Here is a 22,972-nt window from a genome sequence, read left to right as displayed (position 1 = left end):
TAGCTTTTTTGTAAGTGCTTGGTTCGTTATCTTCTACCAACAGCAAATCCAACCGTTGTGATAACTCGATTAACCTTGCTGACCTACGTAGGGGTTGAACAACAGGTGAGACATTCTCAACTTCTTGTGGATTCTCTTGCGATTTCAGTTCGCTTTGCGCGGGAGGCTCTTTGAGATCTACTATCTCTTCCTCACCATTCCCTTCTATCGGCTCAATATAGATAGGAACCGCGACTTCTGACATCGGTCCAATGGTGTCAGTTTGTTGCTCATATCGAATTTCTTCGATTTCTACTTTTCTCCCACTTGTCTTCTTGGAAAGGAACTCCTTTTCAAGGAAGACACCATCACGAGCAACAAACACTTTGTTCTCTGATGGGTTGTAGCAGAAATAACCCCTTGTTTCTTTTGGGTAACCCACAAAGAAACCACTACAATAAAAAATGGTCAATAGGGACATACATTTTTATGTATGTCCCCAATATATTTGAAATAGGGACGATTTTGTGACATTTGTCCTTAATCAAAGTGCAATAGGGACCAACAAATTAATTGTAGGGACAACCTTTAAGAATAATTTGGCGGAAAGAAAAAATGGGCGGAAAAAATTTCGCCCAAAAATTTGGGCAAATCAAATACCATTTCTTTTTCCCCCCATTTTCCATTTTTTTCTTTCCCTCTTTTTCTTGTACACCACACGATTTCCTTCTTCTTCTCGGTATAGGGCACGATTTCAACTTCTTCTTCTCGTTATAGGGCTCAATTTCGTCTTCTTCTTCTCGTTATAGGACTCGATTTCCTCTTCTTCTTCTCGTTCTAGGGCTTGCTGCTCTTCATCTTCTTTCATCTTCCTCTCCTCTGCAATTTGTTCGTCTTCTTCTTCTAGGGTTTTTTCTGGCGGCATCACAGTTCGTTTGCATCTGCTGCACCACCAGGTTGGTTGTTCTTCTGCTTGCCCTCTTCAAATTAGTCAACTAAGAGCTTATACATGAAACCCTAATTTGATTTTGCAGCAAATCTTTTCAGTTTCAGAGTTCATATAACAAGGTTGTTACCAGTTTTGTTGTTTTCTTCATATTCTCCTTCTTCTTCTTCTTCAATATTAAGCATTTAAGGGTTTATGACATAAAATCCTAATTCGATTTGGCTGCAAATTTAGGGGTTATGAACTCGTCAAGTCTATGCTAGTAGACCGAATGCTAGTGCTTGGGGAGCTTTACTTGGAGCATGTTCCTGACATTCTACTACTAAGTTAGGGGAAGTTGTTTCAGGTAGCCGTAGGCTTTCCGAAATTGAGCCTCAACGTGGGGGAACTTATGTATTGTTGCCGAATATCTACACGGAAGTGGATAGATGGTCTGATGTTAAAAATGTCTGGAGCAAAATGAGGGAGAGATGAATTAGAAAATTACCTGCTTGTAGTTTGGTGATAGATACAAATACCTGTAGTTTGGTGATAGATACAAATACTAATTATGGGTATGTTTCACAATGAGGTTAGAATTTGTTTTTGACGGTTCAATGGTGTACTGAACCATTCATAAAATTTAGGCACCTCAATCTGGTTAGAATTTGTTATGCAGAACTTTCATTACAATCTTGCTAACCATTTATGTAATGGTAGTATTTTCAGCATCACTGCTTATTTTATCATTATAATTTATTCTTTGGTTCTGAAATGGAATTAGGGTTGGTATGATAGGATTGAACGATCCCCCTGAACTAATTACTAACCACCTGAAAAATGAAAACCTTGTCATTTTAAATAAATAAATAATAATAATAAAAAAAAATTTGGTTTCATTATTCCTTATTCTTGAATTCTCTTATTGATTTACTTCAGGTTTTGATGGTGAAAAGACGTATGATGATGCGGTGTGGTTGCTCTCCAACAAAGGGATTAGTGTTGAATCTTGGCTGCTTTATCTTTAGTGCTACTCGTTTCACTATTAGTGCACACTACTCATTCAAATGCATTGGGCTTGCACATGCACATCTCATAAAAAAAATTCGGCAGACGTCACCGCTGAAGTCTTTTCTGGTCCACATAACTCAAGAACAAATGTCTCAGGTTTTCTCACTAGTCAGCATTGCATAGTTGATTGCTAATGTGGATGTTGGTATTGATTTTCTCCCGTCCTTGCTTCAACCCACTTTGTTGTTCATGTCTATATAGTCTCTAGTTTCACTATTTCCTACTCTAAGTAAATGTTGTGCCATTTTATTAACTACAAAGACTAATTATTGGTTTATTTATACACACTGTCGACCTCCTTTTCATTATATTTGTTATTGGTATATGTTGCAGCAAACTCAATCTCTTCTTCGGCTTCTCTCGATCAAACTTTTGAATCTCTCATCTCTAAAGTAAGACTACCTCTATTTATTTTTAAAATATTTAAAGGTAAAAAAAGCTATTATAATTTTGCCATGTGATTATGTGATTTTGTGATATTTTGATTCCGAGATTGTATTTTGTGATGTGTTATGCCATGACCACAATCAACAATCTGGTGATTTGATTGTACTTTTTCTGGTTGTTTCCTTTCAGGGATGCAAGTAAATTAATAATCCAACAATTGTATATTTTATCACAACTTAGTCGTTTCTAAATGCCCTCATTTTGTTTTTGATAAATTTGTGATCTTGCAGGAAGACTACTATTAGCTAGATATGATTCTCTGAAGCTACAAGTCACAGACTTATTTTGGTGATGTTAATGCTTCTTTAAGGTTGGTGGTGCATGTGCTCTTTACTTAATGGGAAACTTTTTCATCTTTAAGTTTTTGTACTTTGATAATTCTCTACTTGGACTCATGAAGGCTTATATCAGTTGGTTGTATGGTCATGTTTTTCGCGCTTAATTTGTTGGAACGCTTCATTTGATGGACAACAGTCCAAATGTCAAGTTGAGCTAATGGATCGTGTAGGTATGCACATCTGGATAATTCATTGGAGACCACTTCAGTCATAATTAATATTTAACAGCATGTTGTTGCGTCTTATGCTTAATTGAACATGTCTAATTGGGAATCTTATATGGCATATGCTCTAATTAGGTATGAACAAACCCGTTTAAAGACCCATCTTGCTAGCTTGAGTGGAGCTATATCTTTGCTTGCCAAAAAAGAATAACAGAAACTATCAAGAAAATACTCTCGTTTTTATATTGTTTGTAAAGGATTATTGTTGTATTTCATTGTTGGAGGTATCATCAACACATAACATCTAACTCGTATTAAGTCTACTATTGGCAAGTTAAGTATAATTAAATTTTGTTAGTTGATTTTGTTATACATTTCTTCGTCGTATTAATTTAGATGAACACTAGTCATTGGTTCTCAAAATGGGCTTAAGTAGTTGTGGTTTATTTATGCTTTTAATTGAATACTTATGTTGGTTAAAAGTTGTCCTTGTTCATATAGTGATTTTACTCTTATATATTTTACTAGTATTGGTAACACTAAGGGTTGCCTTCTTTTACCTGTCTCGGTTAGATTTCTCACTCCTAGTTTTATTACTACCGTTGATACAATTCTTTAGAGTTAAGAACATTAGTTATTCTGCTACGATTTAACTTCTTCATTGCTTACTCTTTATGAATACTTGTATCTTACTTCATACAAGATTGGACTTCCACTAATTTGAGTTCTTGTTTCTAAAATTTCTCTTTTAGGATGCTTGCTAGTAACGACACAATATGTCATCAGACGAAAGTGTTTGTAAGTTGTGACAACAAAAGGCAGGAACTTCTCTCGTTTCCTTATGACGTTGGAGGTATTTGTAAGGTGGATAACTGAAGACAAGTTGGTCAGATGGTAAGAGGAAATTCGGTTTTTTTTTTCGGAATGTCATTGTTGTCGAACCATTTGGCATTGTTATCAGTCATCTGAATAATGTGCGCATGTATTTATGTATGCAAATTTCTTACCAATACAATATGAATTCTATGGGAAATTAATGAAATGATAAATTTGTTTGGATCTTTTTTGGTGAATTAATAGTTTTTTAGCCAGGGATGTATTCTTTTTTTGAAAATAATTAGGCTGTAGAAAATTAGAAAATTCATGCTGAACACTTAGGGACAGATGTTGATTGTCCCAAATGGAAAGAAGAAGAAATTTTGTCAAACTTTTGGGGACAGTTAGTGACTATCCCTAACATCTGTTAATATAGGGACAGATAGAAATCGTCCAGAAAACGGTATCGGGTACAGATGCTATCTGTCGTTATAACTGTCCCCAATAACATTTGGGACGCCGTTTTCTGGGACGGATTTTATCCGTCCCCAATAGTTTATTGGGGACGATTTTTCTATTTTTCGGACGATTTTTGTCCGTCCCTAGTGGCTATATTTTTTGTAGTGAACATTTGTCTGATTTGGGTGCTAGTTTATCTCGTTGTAGACGTTTTACGTAAACGTCGCAACCCCAAACTTTTAGGAAAGACAACTTTGGAACCTTTCCAAACCATAACTCATATGGCGTCTTTTCCACAGCTTTTGACGGAGCACAGTTAAGTGTGAAAGCTGCCGTTAAGCATAAGCCCAGAAATTGTTAGGAAGATCGGCTAAGTTCAACATCGATCGAACCATATCCATCAAGGTTCGATTTCTCCTTTTGGACACACCGTTCAACTGCGGTGTTCCTGGTGGAGTGAGTTGTGACACGATGCCGCAACTCCTGGGATGATCCTCAAATTCTTGACTCAAATATTCACCACCTCGATCCGATTGAATGGCTTTTATTTTCTTGTCAAGTTGATTCTCTACTTCATTCTGAAACTGTTTGAACATTTCAAAACGATTCTGACTTCTGACTCATAAGATATATGTAACCATATCTTGTGAAGTCGTCAGTGAATGTTATGAAGTAGCCATAGTTACCTCTTGCAGGTGTACTCATAGGTCCAAATACATCTGTATGTATGAGTCCTAAGGGTTCACTTACTCGATCACCTTTCCCTTTGAAAGACGATCGTGTCATCTTACCCACTAAGCATGGTGTCAAGTTGATTCTCTACTTCATTCTGAAAGTTTCCTAAATAGGTCTACACCCGCAAGTGCACGGGTGTCAAGTTGTAAATTCCGGTAAGACCGGGTCGATCCACAGAGATAGTCAAATATACTCTAAAACTTAGAATTAGTACGGTTTTTGGTTTTGATTTTGATTTTGGTTTTAAAATAAAATATTAAAAGAAAAGAATTTAACTTTTCTTGCTGATGGAGAGAGTTAGCTATTCATGAAATTAAACTAATAAATATGAAGAATTAAGAGAAAAGAATTTAACTTTTCTTGCTGATTTTCTCTGTTGCAGCCAAACGCGCCAGTAAGGAAAATAATTTTCTCGTCTTCTCGTAAGTAATTTCTCTGTGAGAAAATCATTTTCCAGCAGATTTTCCAAGCAAACAGAGTCTTCTTCTCCAACATAAAATCACTCTTTCTTACTGTTTCTCTCTCTTACTCTTTCTTCCTGTTTTTCAACTCAAGAGAACTAATACAAAAATAAATGGAGGAAAAAATTATATTCGAATAAGGCATATAAACCAATCATCATTCTCTCTACAGTTTTTGTTCTCTCTCACTCTCTGAATTTTTGAATACAATAATCTCTCTTTCTCACTCTCTGTTTTGTTAATTTCTTATTCTCACTAAAAGAAATACAGAAGAAGGAGAAGCTAGATGATGATTTCTCTCTAATCCCTCTTTCTAATATGTCTGGTTTTTGTTGAGCTGAGAGATGGTTTGATCCCCCAACCGAGATAATCCCAATAGTTGATGAAGCTCCCTCTTTATACTGTAATGGCAGGATCTCCTCCTCTCTACCGTAAATTACAACTTCCAGCCAAACTTTCCTTCTTTCTCCTGAAATCTCTTTCTCTATAAACTCCAATCTCACTATGAATGGTTAGAAATTCTCTTTTTCCTTCTACAACTCTTTGAATCTTTCTCTTTATTTTCTCTCCAGAACACCATCATCTCCAAATTACCAAAATATCCCTGGGTTCGTCTTCCTCCCGTTTTTATCTATTTTTCCGCGTTCAATTCTGTAAAATACATCTGGACAAGAGAAACACGTGATTTATCAGAGTAACTGCACGAAATGGACTAACCAGTCGAAGTTAAGAGATTCAAATGGGACATTTTCATGGCTCATCAATTGAGCTTATAGGTCCCTACAGCCGCAGCAACAACTCTTGCTTTGTTTGCGACTCGTAGAACCATTTCGCTCTTTGTCAGACTTCTGATTCCTTCTAGCCCGTTCAAATCTGAGATTATATGGGCTCCACATCCGGTATCAAATACCCATGTAGGAGAATCAGCTATGTCTGCCAAATTAACCTCTATAACATAGGCGCTAATTTCCTCTTCTTTTCTTGGGTTCTCTATTACGTTTTCTTTCTTCGAAGTATCGAGAACTCTTCTCTGATCCTTCTCCCAATCTAGAAAGTTATCTAAATCTAAACTAATCGTGTGTTCTATTTCTACTCTACATTGACAGAAAAAGGAAATTTGCTAAGTACTACATTCAATTGTTTAGCAAAAACAACTGTTTTGCTATATTTTTCATTAAAGTCCCTTTGAAAAATACGATTCCAAGATCCCATTCCTACAGAGCTAAGCGTACTAGGGCACTGCCCTTAACTCCGTCCTCTTGGGTGAGTAAACTCTTTGCTGATCATACTCCTATGACTCTTGGTTGATGAATAACACTTATGTGTTAAATTCATCATTTTGCCTCGAAATACAAAACCCTTTTGCTGACTCGACCATTTAGACATGTAAACCTCTGGTATAGGTCTACTTGTATCGTCCCGAGGTAAAAGATGGCACTCTGCGAAGGCCGACCCACCATCGATGAACAAGGGACAACGGGTGTCTTAATCTGAGTAGGCGTTACTCAAAATTCTTTTTGGGGACTTTTACGTAATTTATCAAGTTACGTTACTGTGAACTCTAGCATAACTAACTGTGATTTATTACGTAAAGATTTATGTGATTTTGCGTAATGTTCTTTCTTGTTCTCCTAAGGTTCGTTTGGATTCATATCCGTGAACCACCATTGAGTACTCCCACTCGAATCATGATCTCATCATTCGATTCGTCAAGGGTTTTTCTAGACCCTATACTATAAGTATGATTCGGGCACATCACGCTTGTGCTTAATCAAGAAACGTTTACCTATCTAAAGGTACATTATTCTACGCAATCACATACATACATAAATATGACAAACATATATAAAAGTATGTCTCCTAGATTTGTTTCTAGGTTTGCTATGACTCGTATAGCTATTTGTGGGAAATTGTGACATTCCTATGTCTAACATGGATTCTAAGTCTAATTTCGTAAATTCGGACTTAATTTATGTCACGTTTCTTCCTTAATGATTTCTAAAATCGCTTTAAGGAAAAGCTCTGTTTGGATTATCGCATAATCTGGGTCAATTTCGAAAAAATTAGGGCTGGGGTCGGATGAAAAACAGACTAAAACTCCCACTCTGATCAAGGCACAAATGTGCCCGAGTCAAACTTTGAAAATCCGGGTCAAACTTGGTCAAGGGACCTTTGACTAGTCAAGGACGAACCAAGGTAGGTCAAAGTCAAGGTCCGGACCTTGGCCGGACCCGGCTCGGCACGTCTCGAGCCGTGTGGTGTCCCTCGGGTGGACGCGTCCTGGCCCTAGGCCAGTCGCATCTGTCCGAGTTTGTAGCATCTCGGATAGCATCCGAGATTCTAGGGATGCGTCGGACGCGTCCTGGTCGTCTCGGACTCCTAGTCCGAGATGGCCTAGGTCTGCTCCAGACGCGTCTTCTAGACGCGTCTCGAGTCGGCCAAGAAAATTGCGTCTCGGGCTAATCCGTGTCGGACTGGGATGCGTCCGAGATAATCTCGGAGTCCCAGTCTGAGAGGGACTGGGACGCGTCCTGGCGCACGCGACTTGCCAGACGCGTCCAGGGACGCGTCCAGGTCAGTCCGGCCCGAGACAAACTTCATCTTCCTCCTATTTTCTTGCTGATTTTCGATTTTTCTGCTGTTCCTTCATGGTTCAGCTGCTGTTTTTGATGCAAAACCATCAAAAACAGCAGTTGAACCAAAAAAAATTTCAAAAATCCAACCCAATTTTCAATCGTCTTTTCGAAAACGTTTTTCAAAATTCGATTTCTTTCTATCCGATTAGGTCTAAGCTAATCAATTTTAGGTCAAACATAAAATTTTCTAATCAATCAAGTTCGAATCTAATTCGACTAATCAAAGTTAGTTTCATGTAACCGGCTCGTGATGCCACTATAAGGTTATGGGTGTATCTAATACACTATCTAGTGTTCTAAGCGGAATCTCAACATCTAATATGTTAACACTAGTTTCCAAGATCGTTGTATACATGAACTAAACAATGAACTAGAACAGGGATAAATACCTTATCGCATTTTTCCCTCGAACCATTCTAATTCGCGTGTGAAGATCGAGAACTCCAATTGTCGCTCCTCTACATGAGACACCGAGATGGTTAACTTGATCTCCCTTCATTAATGTCTGCTAGGACTTCAATGGAAGGTTGAGAAGAACTTTTCTTCTTGACTAGATTCTAGAGAAAACTCACTTTTCTCTTTCTTGTTTTTTCTCTCTTAAAAAGCTCTCACAAACTTATGAGTTTTGTCTCTTGACTTGTGTATAGAATTATGTCTAAGGAGGTTTATTTATAGGGATCATAGAGAAGGTATTTGACCCAAACTAGGATTCCTAAAATATCTCCTTCAAGACATATCTAATAGTGTCCCATATGAAACCCATGAAACCCTAAAAGGGGTTTATGTGTGGCCGGCCACATGAAGCCTTTATGGGCCTTTATGGCCGGCCCACTTAGGGGTTCCAACCGGCCAGGTGCGGACCCCTCCCTAAGGGCAGCCATTACATGGCCGGCCCCTTTATGGGCACCCCAGACTGGATGATCTTCATCTTTATTCTAACTGACAAATTGATCGCATTGCCATCTTGGTCGAAGGACAGTCCTTCGGAAGGACATCTCCTTCAGACCGAACGGATATATCCTTCAGCTGGGAGTATATTATGGGACTCACCTAGGAAGAAATGGTTATAGAATAAAACCCTGAAATTCAACCCAAAACAAAGTAAATACTTGCCTATAGACGAATTCATCTCCGTTCTTCACATCCTACAAACATAGAATTCATCAGTCAAATATGATGCATATGAACAACTACTAAACCCTAATGAAAAATTCTTACATGGAAGATCGTATACGAAGATGAAATACAAAAACACTTCAACCTGTGTTGATTCTTCTTCCCCATTACAATTTTGAAAAATCAGCACCAACCGGCAATGCCTAAAGTCCCATGAATACACTGATTAGAGGACAAAGAATCCTAAAAGCAAAATCGAAAGTAAGTAGATAGTATGAGATAAAGATATTATTATAAACTCAACATTATATAGGAGCTTAATGAAAGAAGAGATAGCAAACCCTAGAAAGGTTGTTTATGCCTTTGTGTGATGATAATACCTGGTGAAGGAAGAACTTAAGTGAATTTGGAGAGAGAGGCGAAGAGGTGAGAATTCAGAAGCTTATGAAGTTGAAGGTGGTAGAGTTAAAATCGTGCAAGGGGCTTTGTAAGAGAGAGGAAGTTCAAAAGATGGAATCGATTGAGGAAAAGGAACTGATCCTTAAGGTAGAAGAGGCATCAAGTATGCGAGACGAAGGGTTTTGGAAATTAATGAGTCGTTGATTGAATTGAACGGTCCTGATTAAAACATGAATAATCATATCAAATTCGTTTGAACGACCCAGATTCAAAAAGATGAATAATCATGTCTATGTCGTTGTCAAATCAACATCCTAGTCAACTACAAGAGTATTTATTTTCTCCTAGTCATATTAATCTGCTTCGTATAATATACTAGGCATATACCTCGCCCTACGGGCGGGGGAATGCCCTTTATGCAACATAAAGAAGTAGACATACAATACGATCTAAAAATGTTTTGGGAAATATTTAATTAACAATTTTCTAACCAATTGATGATCTAAATAAAAAAAATGTGTGAACTTGATAAAAGTGACAATTGTGATTAAAAAATATGTGTGTGACAAAAACTTCTAATGACGAAGACAATATAAAATCAATCTCGATTTTGTTGTCCCACTATTCGCGTTTCGTAAGGGAAAATAAAATTGAGCCCAAAAATTAATAAAAATAAAACCAATTATATTACAATAACCTACAAAAACAAAAAGTGTTGAGAAGCGGGAATTAGACATACCATATAAGGGGCATAATGAGGGAGATCTCTGATTTTAATCAAACGCTTGATTTGTAAAAGAGAGTGGAAGATCTGATTTTAAGATCTAAAGGGGTTGAAATCAAAATGAAGGTGCAACGCTTACTGGAAGTAACTGATTTTTTCTTCGGCCTTCTCTTTGCTCTCAGTCTATAAGAAATCGGGAAACACTGAATGAAGGGTTCCGATAAGAAGTGAGAACAATTATGGAGGCCTAAATTTAAAGAGATGGTTGTGATTGTGTTATACCTTTTATTTCAAAACTTTTATAAATGTTCTATCTCTCAAGTCAATTACTTAACTTGTGTACCCAACTACCCATTTCTACAGAAGGAACAAAATTTCGTGCTCAAAATTTGCATCAAGATTTCAAAGACAATTTTATGTCCCACAGTCAACAGTTCCTTAAAAAAAGATGGATTTAATTCAAATCATGGTATTGTAAGGGTTGATATTTATTTTTCCACAAACCGGTAGTCCGGTACTACCAAGTTCTTCTATGTAAAACGGAAAAGAAAAAACCACAGGGAAAGGTAGACCACATTGATATTTAGAACTTGATATGTTGAAAGATCAAGAAATCTAACAGAGGAAAATATCAAAGAGAAAAATAAGAAAATTATGAACTTCAATTCACCAAGAGAGATCAAAGATTTTTATATACAAAATTTCCACTAACTACAGTATGTGAACAACTGAGATTAGTATGAAAAAGAAATAGACTGTCCATTCACCAAGATCTTGAAGATTGAACTCATCAATGATATTTGAATAGCGCTTCTTCCTTGACACAGAAAAGTGGAGCTTACTTTGAACACCTGTATCCTTACAAAAACTGGTAATGTCTAGGGGAGCTCGAAACGGCTATCGATTTGTTTTAGATATAATAGAACTCAAGATCGATGTGTAAAAAGATAAAATTACTTCCTAATGCTACCTCGACCTTTTCAATTGTAGCTCATCTTTAAGCTCAGTTTTTGGATCGACATTGTCCTCTGCAGACGAAGTTCGATCATCTTCAACAGTAGCTTCATCTTGTGAAGAATTCTCCTCATAAGTATTTTTTTCCGTCTTTGCCTTCTCTTCTTTGTTTTCAGATTCGTTCTTCGGAGGTTTCTCAACTTTCGGCTTCGGTTTAGAGATTTTATTCACTCTTGCAACCTATATAAATTAAAGTTTAGATTATCGATAGAAGTGAATACCGTGTACAAGTTTTTAATATTTGAAGAGAATCATTAACAATACCTTGTTCTTTAAATCAAGCACATTTTCGTAAACATCGTCGGATGAGAATGTTGGAAAACTAAATGGAGAAGTTCTATCAAAACATATTGGCAATCAGGAACTTAATTTTTAGCTAATTCAAGTATAAAACGGTTAAATCTTCAAGCTCTAATGGGTCATTAAAGATTTTTTTCATTAAACTTTATAATTCGAAAGTGAGTAGCAATTGTTCACCAAATTTACACCAATTAATATATCTTATGAGAAGAACTCACTTACTTTTTCTGTTCGGCTTCCCTTCCTTCTTTTCCAACACTTTTGGAGCTTCTCAACCTTGCTCAAAAGCTGAAAAAATCGTACCACAATTGTTAATTATAAGCTTTGGTACCTCGAATAGAGTAAAAAGACTGGCAGATGATTGTTAGAGTACCTCATTAATTCTATTTTTAGGAATCCAAGGTTTGTTTTTCTCCCAATCACTTATAACCTGCAAAAGTTTCAGAGACGTCAAACTAAAAACTAATCGAGAAAAAAAATACCGACTGGTTCAACACAACCCACAAGCTACAGTAGAGCACATATTCAATTTGCTAATTGGTTACTTAGACGAACTCCTTAAAAAACTGAATATAACCCAATTGAATTCTTCCTCGAAATATGTATTTACAACTCAAACCTTAAGTTATATGTTTCAAATTGATATAACGCAAGAAACTCTTTTTGGTATCACCTAATATACGCGTCTAATATACAGTTTCGATTACCCATTTGAAGAATGACGTTTGCCAATTTCGTTACATATACTGATTTTAGCAACCTAAGTTAATTCAACTGAACAAAGAGAAGTTCAGAAGATGAATCGACTCATGGAGAGGAACAGACCGTGAAGGCTGACGAAGAGGCGAAGGGTTTTGGTCATTAATGTGTGATTCAATTGAAGGGTCTGGATTAAAAGATGAATAAATCATATCACATTTGACATCTGTTTGAACGACCCAGATTAAAAGAAAAAAAGTTGTCCTTTTAAAATTTATATGGCTATCAAATTATGTTCTAATCAAATTATTCATGTCCTAGTCAGATTATGTTTTGTACTAGTCAGATTGTGTTGTATTACATATATCCTAGTCACACTGAGAGCCCCACCCTCCAGGGCTGCCGGGTTGGAGGGTCGGGGTTGGGGCTCTTGGGATCCCCAACCTCATCACGTTGGGCATGCCATTACTAATGTGGGCACCCGGATGTTTGAAGCATCCAGAAGATAAAAGGAGAAAAATAAGAGGCTGGGCCAAATGTCCAAAACTAAAACACTAATAAAGCAAAGAAAAATTGGGAGCAGGCCCAATGGGTCAAAGGCTAAAGACGTAAAAGGGCATCGATTTTTCAAAAAATCTTGTTATATAAATAAAGTAATATATAAATATATTTAAAGTTTAATGAGAAAATTAGAAATTAGTTACGTAAAGGGATAATTTAGTATTTATATAAACTTTGATCTAAATAATATATGAATTGTTTATTATTTTTTATGGAAAACCCAAAATATGAACCTTAATAACACAACAAGTTCATTATTAACACAAAATAGGCTAAAAAGGCCCCAAAAAATACAAATTTTGAAATGCACCAAAGAAATCAACTCTTTCGAGATTCACTAAATAAATCATTTTTGCTTGACATCGTTATCTTATTGCATTAAACAAAACGTAAGTATCCATATACATTTGTTGTTGAACTTCACGCAATTTGGCTTGCATTGCATACAAAATAAACCTATCCATATACGTAGCTAATTCACTAAACAATCAACACATTAGCAATATATTTGTATAGTCGTACAAGGCAAAACAAATATTTAAAAATATGCTCTTTTACCTATCTTATATTACATTTTCACTTTAAACCCAATATATATATATATATAGACTGGAGGCGCTAGTAACCATAAGCAAGAGCAGGTCACTCTGCAATCTGCGATTCCCTGTGGTTGAGGTGGTTTGTTCAGGTTACGAGTGTGGGTTCGGTTGCCTCTTTCCTTTGTCTGCTACCTCTTTCTTCGATTGCGTGCTTTCCTGATGGCTGGCGGACAGGAGAGTAGTAGGTAAAGGTAAGCGACGGAGGTCTTACAGAGCCTGTGCCTAACAAGCAAGCCAACTCCTCCTCCTGTTCCAGGCTATACTCAAAAGGCGAGCGTCTTCTTATTCTTAAGCAGAACAATGCAACCTACCAAACCAACCCGTTTAAGCTCCTTCGTCCGGTTGTTATATATATATATATACTATTGTATATCCCATTCCCTATGGCACAAACAGTTTTACTGTTGTAGCAATTAAATTTGACAAAATTTTGACCCAATACTTTTATAGGTGGTTCAAAATATTGATCTAGGCGCTCTCTCCAAACATGTCACCCGATTTTTCATATTTATTATTGCTATATTTTCTGGATACCCTAATTTTTTGGTATCCTAATTATTGTTTATTTTCTTTTAATTTCTTTTTTCTTAAATTATTTATTTTATTGAGAGAGACAAAGATTTAAGTTTATTTTTTAAAACTCTTGCAATTTCTTTTGTTTCTTTTTTTCTTAAATTAGTTATTTTATTTCTAAGAAGGAAACGGTTACTTTTTTTAAATAGTTTTTTTTTCCTGAGAAGGAATATATCTTAAATTTTGGGAAGGGTAGTTTCTAAACAATATCATTTATTAAAAAATGATGTTTGTCTCTGTCATCATTTTCCCTTCTGTTATATAGATATATTTTTAGACTAATCGCCTACGAACTTTTGAATATTATTCTGACTCAAATAGCTAAAACCCCTTCCCCTCAGCATAAAAATCGACTTTTAAACGCTACATATGAGGTGACCAAATATTTAGAAAAGATGTCATATATGAGCATATCATTTAGATTGTGATTTTTTACTTTATTAAAGTTTTGATTTTGCACAATTTTTGCTTAGATTGCAAGCTGGAAAAAAAAGACAAGATCTTAGCACCTACCTATTTTGAGATGCAAAAAAGTATGTTCCAACTCTATATAAGTCCTCCTCCCCACACCTTTACAAACACATTTAGAGTTCAATTGCTCATAAATTCATTCAACAACTTTGATTAAAGAAACAATGACCAAGTTTATTTCTCCCTCAGGAGTCCATCTTCTTTTGATTTCAGGCGGAATAGGAATGACAATGTTGATGATGATGGTCGGGGAGGTGAATGGATGTGCACAAAGATGGCCCCAAAATGATTGCAACCCAACTATTTGCGAGGCAAAATGCCGACAAATTCATGGAAGTGTTGCACGAGGATCTTGGTGCGATAATATGCCTCGCGCCCTCTCATGTGTTTGCGAGTATATATGTGAAGAAGACTTCGAGACTGAAGACTTCGTTGATTATACTCCAGTTCGCACTCACCCACCACCATTAAACTCTGGTCTTCGAGTATAAATGTAGAGGATTACAATTTTATAATTTTCTGCTTTTACTAAATGATAAACAATATATAACATATACAATAAATAAAAGTGAGTATTTTCAATTAGTCTCCCAAACTTTTTTCCTTTGAATCTATGGGGTCTTAATTTGTTGATCTACTGGTTTACACCTTAAAGCTGACAGTGTTGTATATTAACAACAGATAGTGGTTAAACCCTTCCGTAGTTTCGGTTTCCAGAATTTTCAATGGCCCGGTGTTTTCAGGTTCGTTTGTGGGTTCATAGTGGTTAAGACGTATCGGATTAATGTTACCTTTCATGATTTGATCGAAGAGTACCACATTAAGCAACATTGATTTTTATATTTTAATTTGGAATGAAGATAAATGAAAGTATTCCAGAAGTAGTGTTTCCTGGGGAGATATTTTCGAAGAAATGGTTGCTCGTACTGGCCGAGTTAGACACAGAGAAATTCAAAGCCAACTAAGGACAGACGTTCCAGAGCATTTGAGGAATACCAAAGATCGCAACGATTGACAGATCTTTTATCGTTGTTTTACTTGTTTTTTGTATTTCAGTTATATATTTTTGGGGGAGTTAAGTATTTGGCTCTTCTACCAATGAAATTCTATTGAAAAATTACATTAAAAAAATACATTTTATAAGTTTGTTGATTTAATTTTGTTTTTAAAAAATTAATGGATGAACGCAAACGGCCTATTGGGAGTTTCCAACTAACCGTTGGGAGCTCCGCTGGGGTTGGGAGCCCCACCCTCCAGGACTCTCGGGTTGGAGGGTTGGGGGTTGGGGCTCCCAATTTGAGTTTGGGAGCCCCATCCCCATCACGTTAGTCATGCCCTTACTGATGTGGGCACCCGGATGTTCGAAGCATCAGAAGAGAAAAAGAGAAAAAATGAGAGATTGGGCAAAATTCCCAAAACTAAAACGCTAATAAAGCGAAGAAAAATTGGGGGCAGGTCCAATGGGTCAGAGGCTATGACAAAAGACATAAAAGGGCATGGATTTTTTTGAAAAATCTTTCTATATAAATAAAGTAATATATATATATATATATATATATATATATATATATATATATATATATATATATATTTTAAGTATAACGAGAAAATTATAAATTAGTTACAAAAAGGTACAAGTATTTTATAAATTTTGATCTAAATAATAATTATGAATGGTTTATTGTTTTTTTTTTATAATATTTGGTGGAAGACCCAAAATATAGACTTTAATAACACAACAATTCCATTACTAACACAAAACAGGCTAAAAGGCCCAAAAAAATACAAATTTTAAATTGCACCAAAAAAAAAATCAATTTCGCATGCACTGTCATTTGAGATTCACTAAATAAATCATTTTTGCTTGACACCATTACTTATTGCATTAAACAAAACATAAGTACCCATATACATTTATTATTGAACTTCACCCAATTTGGCTTGTGTTGCATACAAAATAAACTTATTCATATCATAGCTAATTCACTAAACAATCAACACATTAGCAATATATTTGTATTTGTACGAAGAAAAAACAAATATTCAAAAAAATGAACTTTTACCTATCTTATTTTAAAGTGCACTTTAAACCCAATATATATATATATATACAAATATATATATATATATATATACAAATATATATATATATATATATACAAATATATATACATATATATATATATATCTACATATATATATACATATATATACATATATATAATATTGTATATCCCGTGCCCTATGGCACTAACAGTTGTATTGTTGTAGCAATTAAATTTGACAAAATTTTAACTCAATACTTCTATAGGTGCTTCATAATATTGATCTAGACGCTCTCTCCAAACATGTCACCCGACTTTCCATATTTATTATTGCAATATTGTATGGATACCATAATTTTTTGGTATTTCTACTCATTGTTTATTCTTTTGTTTTTCTTTTTTTCATATTAGTTATTTCATTGAGAGAGAAAGAGATTTAAATTTATTTTTTTAAACTATTGCAGTTTCTTTTGTTTTTTTGTTTTTTTTTTCTTAAATTAGTTATTTTATTTCTAAGAAGGAAACGGTTACTTTTTTTTTTAAATAGTTTTTTTTTCTGAGAAGGACTATATCTTAAAATTTGGGAAGGGTTTCTAAACAATATCATTTATTAAAAAAAGATGTTTGTCCCGGTCATCATTTTTCCTTTTTGTTATATAGATATAGATATACTAGCCCAACAACTAAAGTCATCACCATTGCAAATGAAGATTTAGTTTTGTAACGAAATAAAATAAAGATTTAGTTTTTCAAAGTTTAATTTTATGTGTATTTGAAAATTTAATTATGTTGTACTATTTTATTTTAATTTTTTTTTACTATATAATATTAACTAGCTATTAAAAACTAATAAGATACATGTTGATTAAATCAATAGATTTGTTCATCTTCCTGAACCGCTCTTTGAGAAGCTTAATAGGTTTATGAAATTACAACTAATTTAGTAATTAGTTACTATTAATTACTAATGAGATAAATATTGATTTAACAATTAAGATCGATATAACTGTTGATCTTCCTAAATCGTTCTTTCAATGCTTAGTAGGTTCATAAATTTGTAACTAATTTAGTAATTAACTACTAATTGCTAATGAGGGGAAAATTGATCTAAAGGTTAAGATTATAGATGAAACAGAAGAGAGGACCATGATTTGTCATATCAGCAAATCATATGTCTTGATATGCCTAGTCATCTTGTCCTAGTCAACACCTAGTAACATTTATTTTGTCCTAGTCACATTGATCCGGTTTGTAATATAGATTATTGGTTTGTTTATATAAAATTATATTCCAATCATTTAGGATGACTATATAATACTTTTAAGGGTTATTTCCCTAATGGCCCCCAACTTTGTGACCAGCTTCCCGCTTGGCCCCCTACTTTACGAGAAATACTCATATGGCCCCCTTTCGTTATAACACCGTCACTCTCTCTCCTCCATCATGTTTTCTCTCTCTGCCAAGTCATGCCACATCATCTGTTACGCCACCTCATCACCTTCTCCGGCGAGAGTCGCCGGCCGGTCAATTTCCGACCGGCGACCTTCAAATTTTTTTTTCCTCTTTAAACTCCGGCGAAGGGTTTCCCTGCGCCGGAGTTTAGAGAGAGAGAAAGGTGGGAATAAAAAAAAACAATTTTTTTTTATAAAAAGAGAGAGAAAAGAAAAATTGAAGGTCGCCGGCCGGCGACCCATGCCGGAGAAGATGATGAGGTGGCGTAACAGATGATATGGCGTGACTTGGCAGAGAGAGAAAACATGATGGAGGAGAGAGAGTGACGGTGTTATAACGGAAGGGGGCCATATGGGTATTTTTCGTAAAGTAGGGGGCCAGGCGGGAAGCTGGTCACAAAGTTGGGGGACATTAGGAAAATAACCCTACTTTTAATTTACTAGAAAAGAAAAAGCTTGAAAATAAATGGGCAAAATACAAATTCATAGTACACACTTCAACGAAAAAAGAGGTTGGATTAATGATGAAGCTCGCTCTGAATATGTAACTATTATATATTGTTAATATTACGTCATACATTGCAGTTTCCTTTCCATACCTGTCATTTTTTTCATTTAATTAATATGAAAATTAAGTGGATGGTTAAAAAATTGATAATTACATGGAATCCTACACAACCGTAAGTAAAATTAATTTTTTGGACAATTAGATAATGAGAATGTAAATGATTAAGGTTACGATTTCTTGTTCATGTATCTTGTTTTCATTTGTTTTTGTTGTTTTGAGGCTTAATGTGCATAAATCGAAATACTAATTATTGGGTAAAGGGAACTGTCATCTTTATCTACTTGGAAAAAGAATAGTAATTGTTGAACCGAAATTAAAACTCGTCCGTACCTTGATAGGCTTGTATTTCTATCAACTCATTTGAAATATAAGTCTGTAACATACATTTCCACTCACTGATTATTATTTATGTTTGTATTGTATACTATATTGAATTATCTTACATTTTATGTGTAAAGGATATAACGGTGTGAAGAATGTTAGAATTTTGGATATAATGTAGTGTTAGAAAATTTAGTAATACTACAAATTAATATAGGGATTGTAGAGACTTGAAACGTGTATTTAAATACACTTTCCTTAAAGCAATATTTGTTCCCTCTCCACTTGAGATTACTTATAGGTTATGAGCAAATTGCCTCCCAAGATATGACAAGCCTTGTGTAAATCTGCACAAAGTAATATGTGAAGGTTTACTTAAGGAGCACAAGAACAATCAAGATTTGGCTATGAGTTTATTATAGAATAAAAAGATAACTTGTTTTCTGATTTTCTAAGTTAAGTGTTCTCTTGTTAATTCTCTTATTTATAAAGAATGAAACAACTTTTATGAAAGTTTGAAACCTTTCATAAAAGTAGTTGAAGTTGTAGAGATACATCTTCTTAATTTGAAATAAAACTTATAATTCAAATACAAAAACTAGTAGACATAAATTTAAAATTCAAATGTTATTTTCAAAATAAAGTATATTCAAATTAAATAAACTTTACATAATAAATTGTTCATTTTTTTCAACAATCCCCCACTTGAACAATTTTATTAGAAACTTACTTAGCCAAATATATTTAGGTAGTATTAATGCATAAAGTATGGTATCTTTCGATTTGAACCATACCTTAGTGTAAGTGCACAAAGTTCTATCGAAATCCCAGGTAGCTTGTAGCTTTGAACCAGTTATTCCTTATGATAAAACCGGTTACACCACACACACAATACATTTTTTCTTTTGCTCCACACAATTCTCGCTTAGCACTTTTATGGCCATGTGCTTCTTGGTTTCATGAACTATCCTTAGACAAACTCTAATCTAATGAGAGGCGGCACCACCTCTAAGTTCACATAGTTGAAGTTCTTTCAGTATCTTTGCTACTTTAGAGATACTTGTCATTATCGACTGAACTTCATTAAGAGTATCAAACTCAAACTCACTTCGTATCAACCAACACTTTTCATCTTTAATGGGGTTATATATAAATTAAAGTGTTGAACTAGTCACTTATCAATAACTTGTTGTTACCCATTGAACCTAAGACTAGTTATTTCCTAGTATTAGGTTGGGTTGCCATCATTGGTAACTTTTAATTTAAGAGTTTCAACCCCATCCCACTAGATGTTGATTTTACCATATCTCTTGGTAGAGGTTTGGTAAAAGGATCTGCTAGATTTTGATTTGATCTCACAAATGTAATCGAAATAATTCCATCTTGAATTAATTGTTTTACATACTCGTGTCGTAGACTAATATGTCTAGACTTGCCACTATATACTCCACTATATGCACGTGCTAATGTGGCTTGACTATCACAAAATATTGAAACAGGTGGAATTGGTTTTTTGATGAACGGAATCTCAATGAGTAGGTCTCTTAACCACTCAGCTTCTTTTCCCGTTGCCGCTAATGCTATGAATTCGGATTCCATAGTAGAATGAGTTATACAAGTTTGTTTCTTGGATCCCCAAGAAAGTGCTCCACCACCAAAAGTGAATATCCAACCCGTGGTTGATTTTTTATCATCTCCACTAGATATCCAACTTGCATCTGAATATCCTTCCAAAAATTTCAGGAAATTTTGAATATTGTAGGTTTAAATCTTTAGTCTTTTTAAGATAACCTAAAACTCTTTTGATTGCTTCCCAATGTGCAATACTTGGGTTACTTGTATATCTACTTAATTTACTTACTGCATATGCTATATCCGGTCTTGTGCATTGTGTCGCATACATAAGACTTCCGATAACACTTGCATACTCAAGTTGAGCAACTGCTCTTCCACTATTTTGAATTAATTTGATACTGGGATCAAAAGGGGTATTAGTCTCTTTTATATTAAGGTGACTAAATTTGTTAAGTACTTTTTCAATATAATGAGATTGACATAAAGAATAACCCCCACTATTTTTCTTAATTTTTATACCCAAAATAGTGTCAACTTCTCCAAGATCTTTCATTTTAAAAGTAGAAGACAAAAATGTCTTAGTTTCTAGAATGCCTTCTAGTTTATTACAAATTAGTAACATATCATCAACATACAAACAAATAATAATTGTATATCTATCACAAGTTTTGAAATACAAACATTTATCCGCACTATTATGTTTAAAACCATTTAAAGTAATAACACTATCAAATTTATTATGCCATTGTTTAGGAGCTTGTTTTAAACCATATAAGGATTTTTCAAGTTTGCATACTTTATTTTCATTTCCTTGAAGAATAAATCCTTTCGGTTGTTCCATATAGACCTCCTCATTAAGGTCTCCATTTAAGAATGCGGTTTTTACGTCCATTTGATGTACATGAAGGTTATGAATAGATGCAATAGCAAACATTAATCTAATGGAAGTAATTCTAGCTATGGGTTCATATGTGTCAAAATAATCTATTCCTTCTTTTTGTCGAAAACCCTTGGCTACTAATCTAGCCTTAAATGTTTGAAGTGTGCCATTGGTATGGTATTTCTTTTTAAAATACCCATTTAGAACCAATTGCCTTTGAACCGGGTGGTAGATCAACTAATTTCCAAGTATAGTTTGACATAATTGAATCCATCTCATCATTTATAGCTTCCTTCCAAAATGCCGAATCTCTAGAAGCCATTGCTTCTTTGAAAGATTTAGGATCATCTCCAATTTCTAAATTGATTTGACTCACATTAATCACATTTTCTCTATTTCCTTCAACTAAATTGAAAGAAATTCTTTAAGAGTCATATTGATCCAAACCTAAATCTTTTTCTTTTCTTATTCTTTGACTTTTTCGAGGTTCATTCGGAAGTTCATGAATTTTTGAAGATATCTCATTTTGAGACTTATTTTGATGAATATCTATTTGAGAATTATTATCACTAGATAACAAGTTCTCAAAAAATTCTACTTCTCTTGATTCAATTACAACATTAGACTCTAAATCCAAGAGTGTATAGGCCTTGCTATTTTGTGAATATCCAATAAACATGCACTTTATAGCCTTAGCCCCCAACTTAGTCCTTTTAGGATTAGTAGTTCTACAATACGCAAGACACCCCCACACTTTAAAATAGTTAATGTTTGGTTTTCTTCCTCTCCAAATTTCATATGGAGATATCTTAGTTTTCTTTGAAGGAATCCTATATAAAATATGGCAAGCCGATAAAATTGCTTCTCCCCATAATGAAAATGATGACTTAGCATTTAATAACATAGCATTTACCATTTCAACAAAAGTACGATTTTTTCTTTCGGCTAAGCCATTTTGTTGAGGCGTAAAGGGTGCGGTGCATTGATGTATAATTCCATGTGTCTCACAAAATTTATTAAAATTATCACTAAAATATTCACCGCCTCTATCACTCCTAATTATCTTAATTTTCTTTTCTAATTGATTTTCTACTTCCGCCTTATAAATTTTAAAAGCATCAAAAGCATCACTTTTATTTTTTAACAAGTAAACATAAGTATACCTAGAACAATCATCTATAAAAGTAATGAAGTATCGTTTGCCTCCTCTAATTAAAATTCCATTTAATTCACAAATGTCGGTATGTATTAAGTCTAAAATTTTTGATGTTCTAGTAACACTTTGAAATGGTTTCTTCACCATTTTAGACTTTATACATACTTCACATTTATTCAAGTTGTTAGTATCACATGATAATAAATCACATTTAACCATTCTTTTAATAGTACTCACACCAATATGTGCTAATCTATTATGCCATAAATAAAAAGAATCATGCATATAAGTAGAAGATATAATATTATTATTAATTTTATTTTCCATAGTACATAGTTTCACCATTCCATCACAAGAATAACCTTTCCCAACAAATACACCACTTTTAGACAAAATTAATTTGCCCGATTCATACACCGACTTTATTCCAGGTTTTCCCAATAAGTCACCACTTACTAGGTTTCTATTCATATCAGGAACATGAAGTAC

The 22,972-nt window shown here is 34.5% G+C and overlaps 1 protein-coding gene across 12 annotated transcripts; it reads left to right on the top strand.

Moving 5' to 3' along the window:
- The first annotated feature begins 515 nt into the window (after window positions 1-515).
- LOC147543968 (uncharacterized) lies at window positions 516-3,985 on the top strand. 12 transcript variants are annotated; one of them, XR_015224199.1, is made up of 7 exons: window positions 516-935; window positions 1,014-1,047; window positions 1,160-1,479; window positions 1,844-2,071; window positions 2,653-2,732; window positions 2,897-2,930; window positions 3,677-3,985. XR_015224199.1 is itself a non-coding variant. In XM_086638060.1 (6 exons), the coding sequence occupies exons 1-4, from the start codon at window positions 1,476-1,478 to the stop codon at window positions 2,669-2,671; spliced, it is 327 nt and encodes a 108-aa protein (XP_086494186.1). In that variant the 5' UTR covers window positions 1,422-1,475; the 3' UTR covers window positions 2,672-2,732; window positions 2,897-2,930; window positions 3,677-3,985. The 12 variants fall into 12 exon arrangements, 3 of the variants coding, with proteins under 3 accessions (XP_086494186.1, XP_086494185.1, XP_086494184.1); XR_015224198.1 differs by lacking the exon at window positions 2,897-2,930 and adding an exon at window positions 2,309-2,367 and having other exon boundaries at window positions 597-935; window positions 1,160-1,271; XR_015224194.1 differs by lacking the exon at window positions 2,897-2,930 and adding an exon at window positions 2,309-2,367 and having other exon boundaries at window positions 597-935; window positions 1,160-1,271; window positions 1,844-2,120.
- The last annotated feature ends 18,987 nt before the right edge of the window (window positions 3,986-22,972 follow it).

Source organism: Eschscholzia californica, unplaced genomic scaffold (assembly GCF_041429995.1).
Source record: "Eschscholzia californica isolate CP2 unplaced genomic scaffold, dmEscCali1.0.p SCAF_4, whole genome shotgun sequence".
Lineage (NCBI taxonomy): Eukaryota > Viridiplantae > Streptophyta > Magnoliopsida > Ranunculales > Papaveraceae > Eschscholzia > Eschscholzia californica.
This window is presented reverse-complemented; position numbering and strand designations above follow the sequence as displayed.

What these genes read in the sequence shown, in the direction of transcription:
- LOC147543968 (XM_086638058.1), top strand. Translation starts at nt 1,476, where the DNA reads ATGGGTATGTTTCACAATGAG. An exon ending in TGGGTATGTTTCACAATGAG is followed by an intron (nt 1,497 to 1,843) that starts GTTAGAATTTGT and finishes GATTTACTTCAG; the next exon opens with GTTTTGATGGTGAAAAGACG. An exon ending in CTCAAGAACAAATGTCTCAG is followed by an intron (nt 2,072 to 2,308) that starts GTTTTCTCACTA and finishes TATATGTTGCAG; the next exon opens with CAAACTCAATCTCTTCTTCG.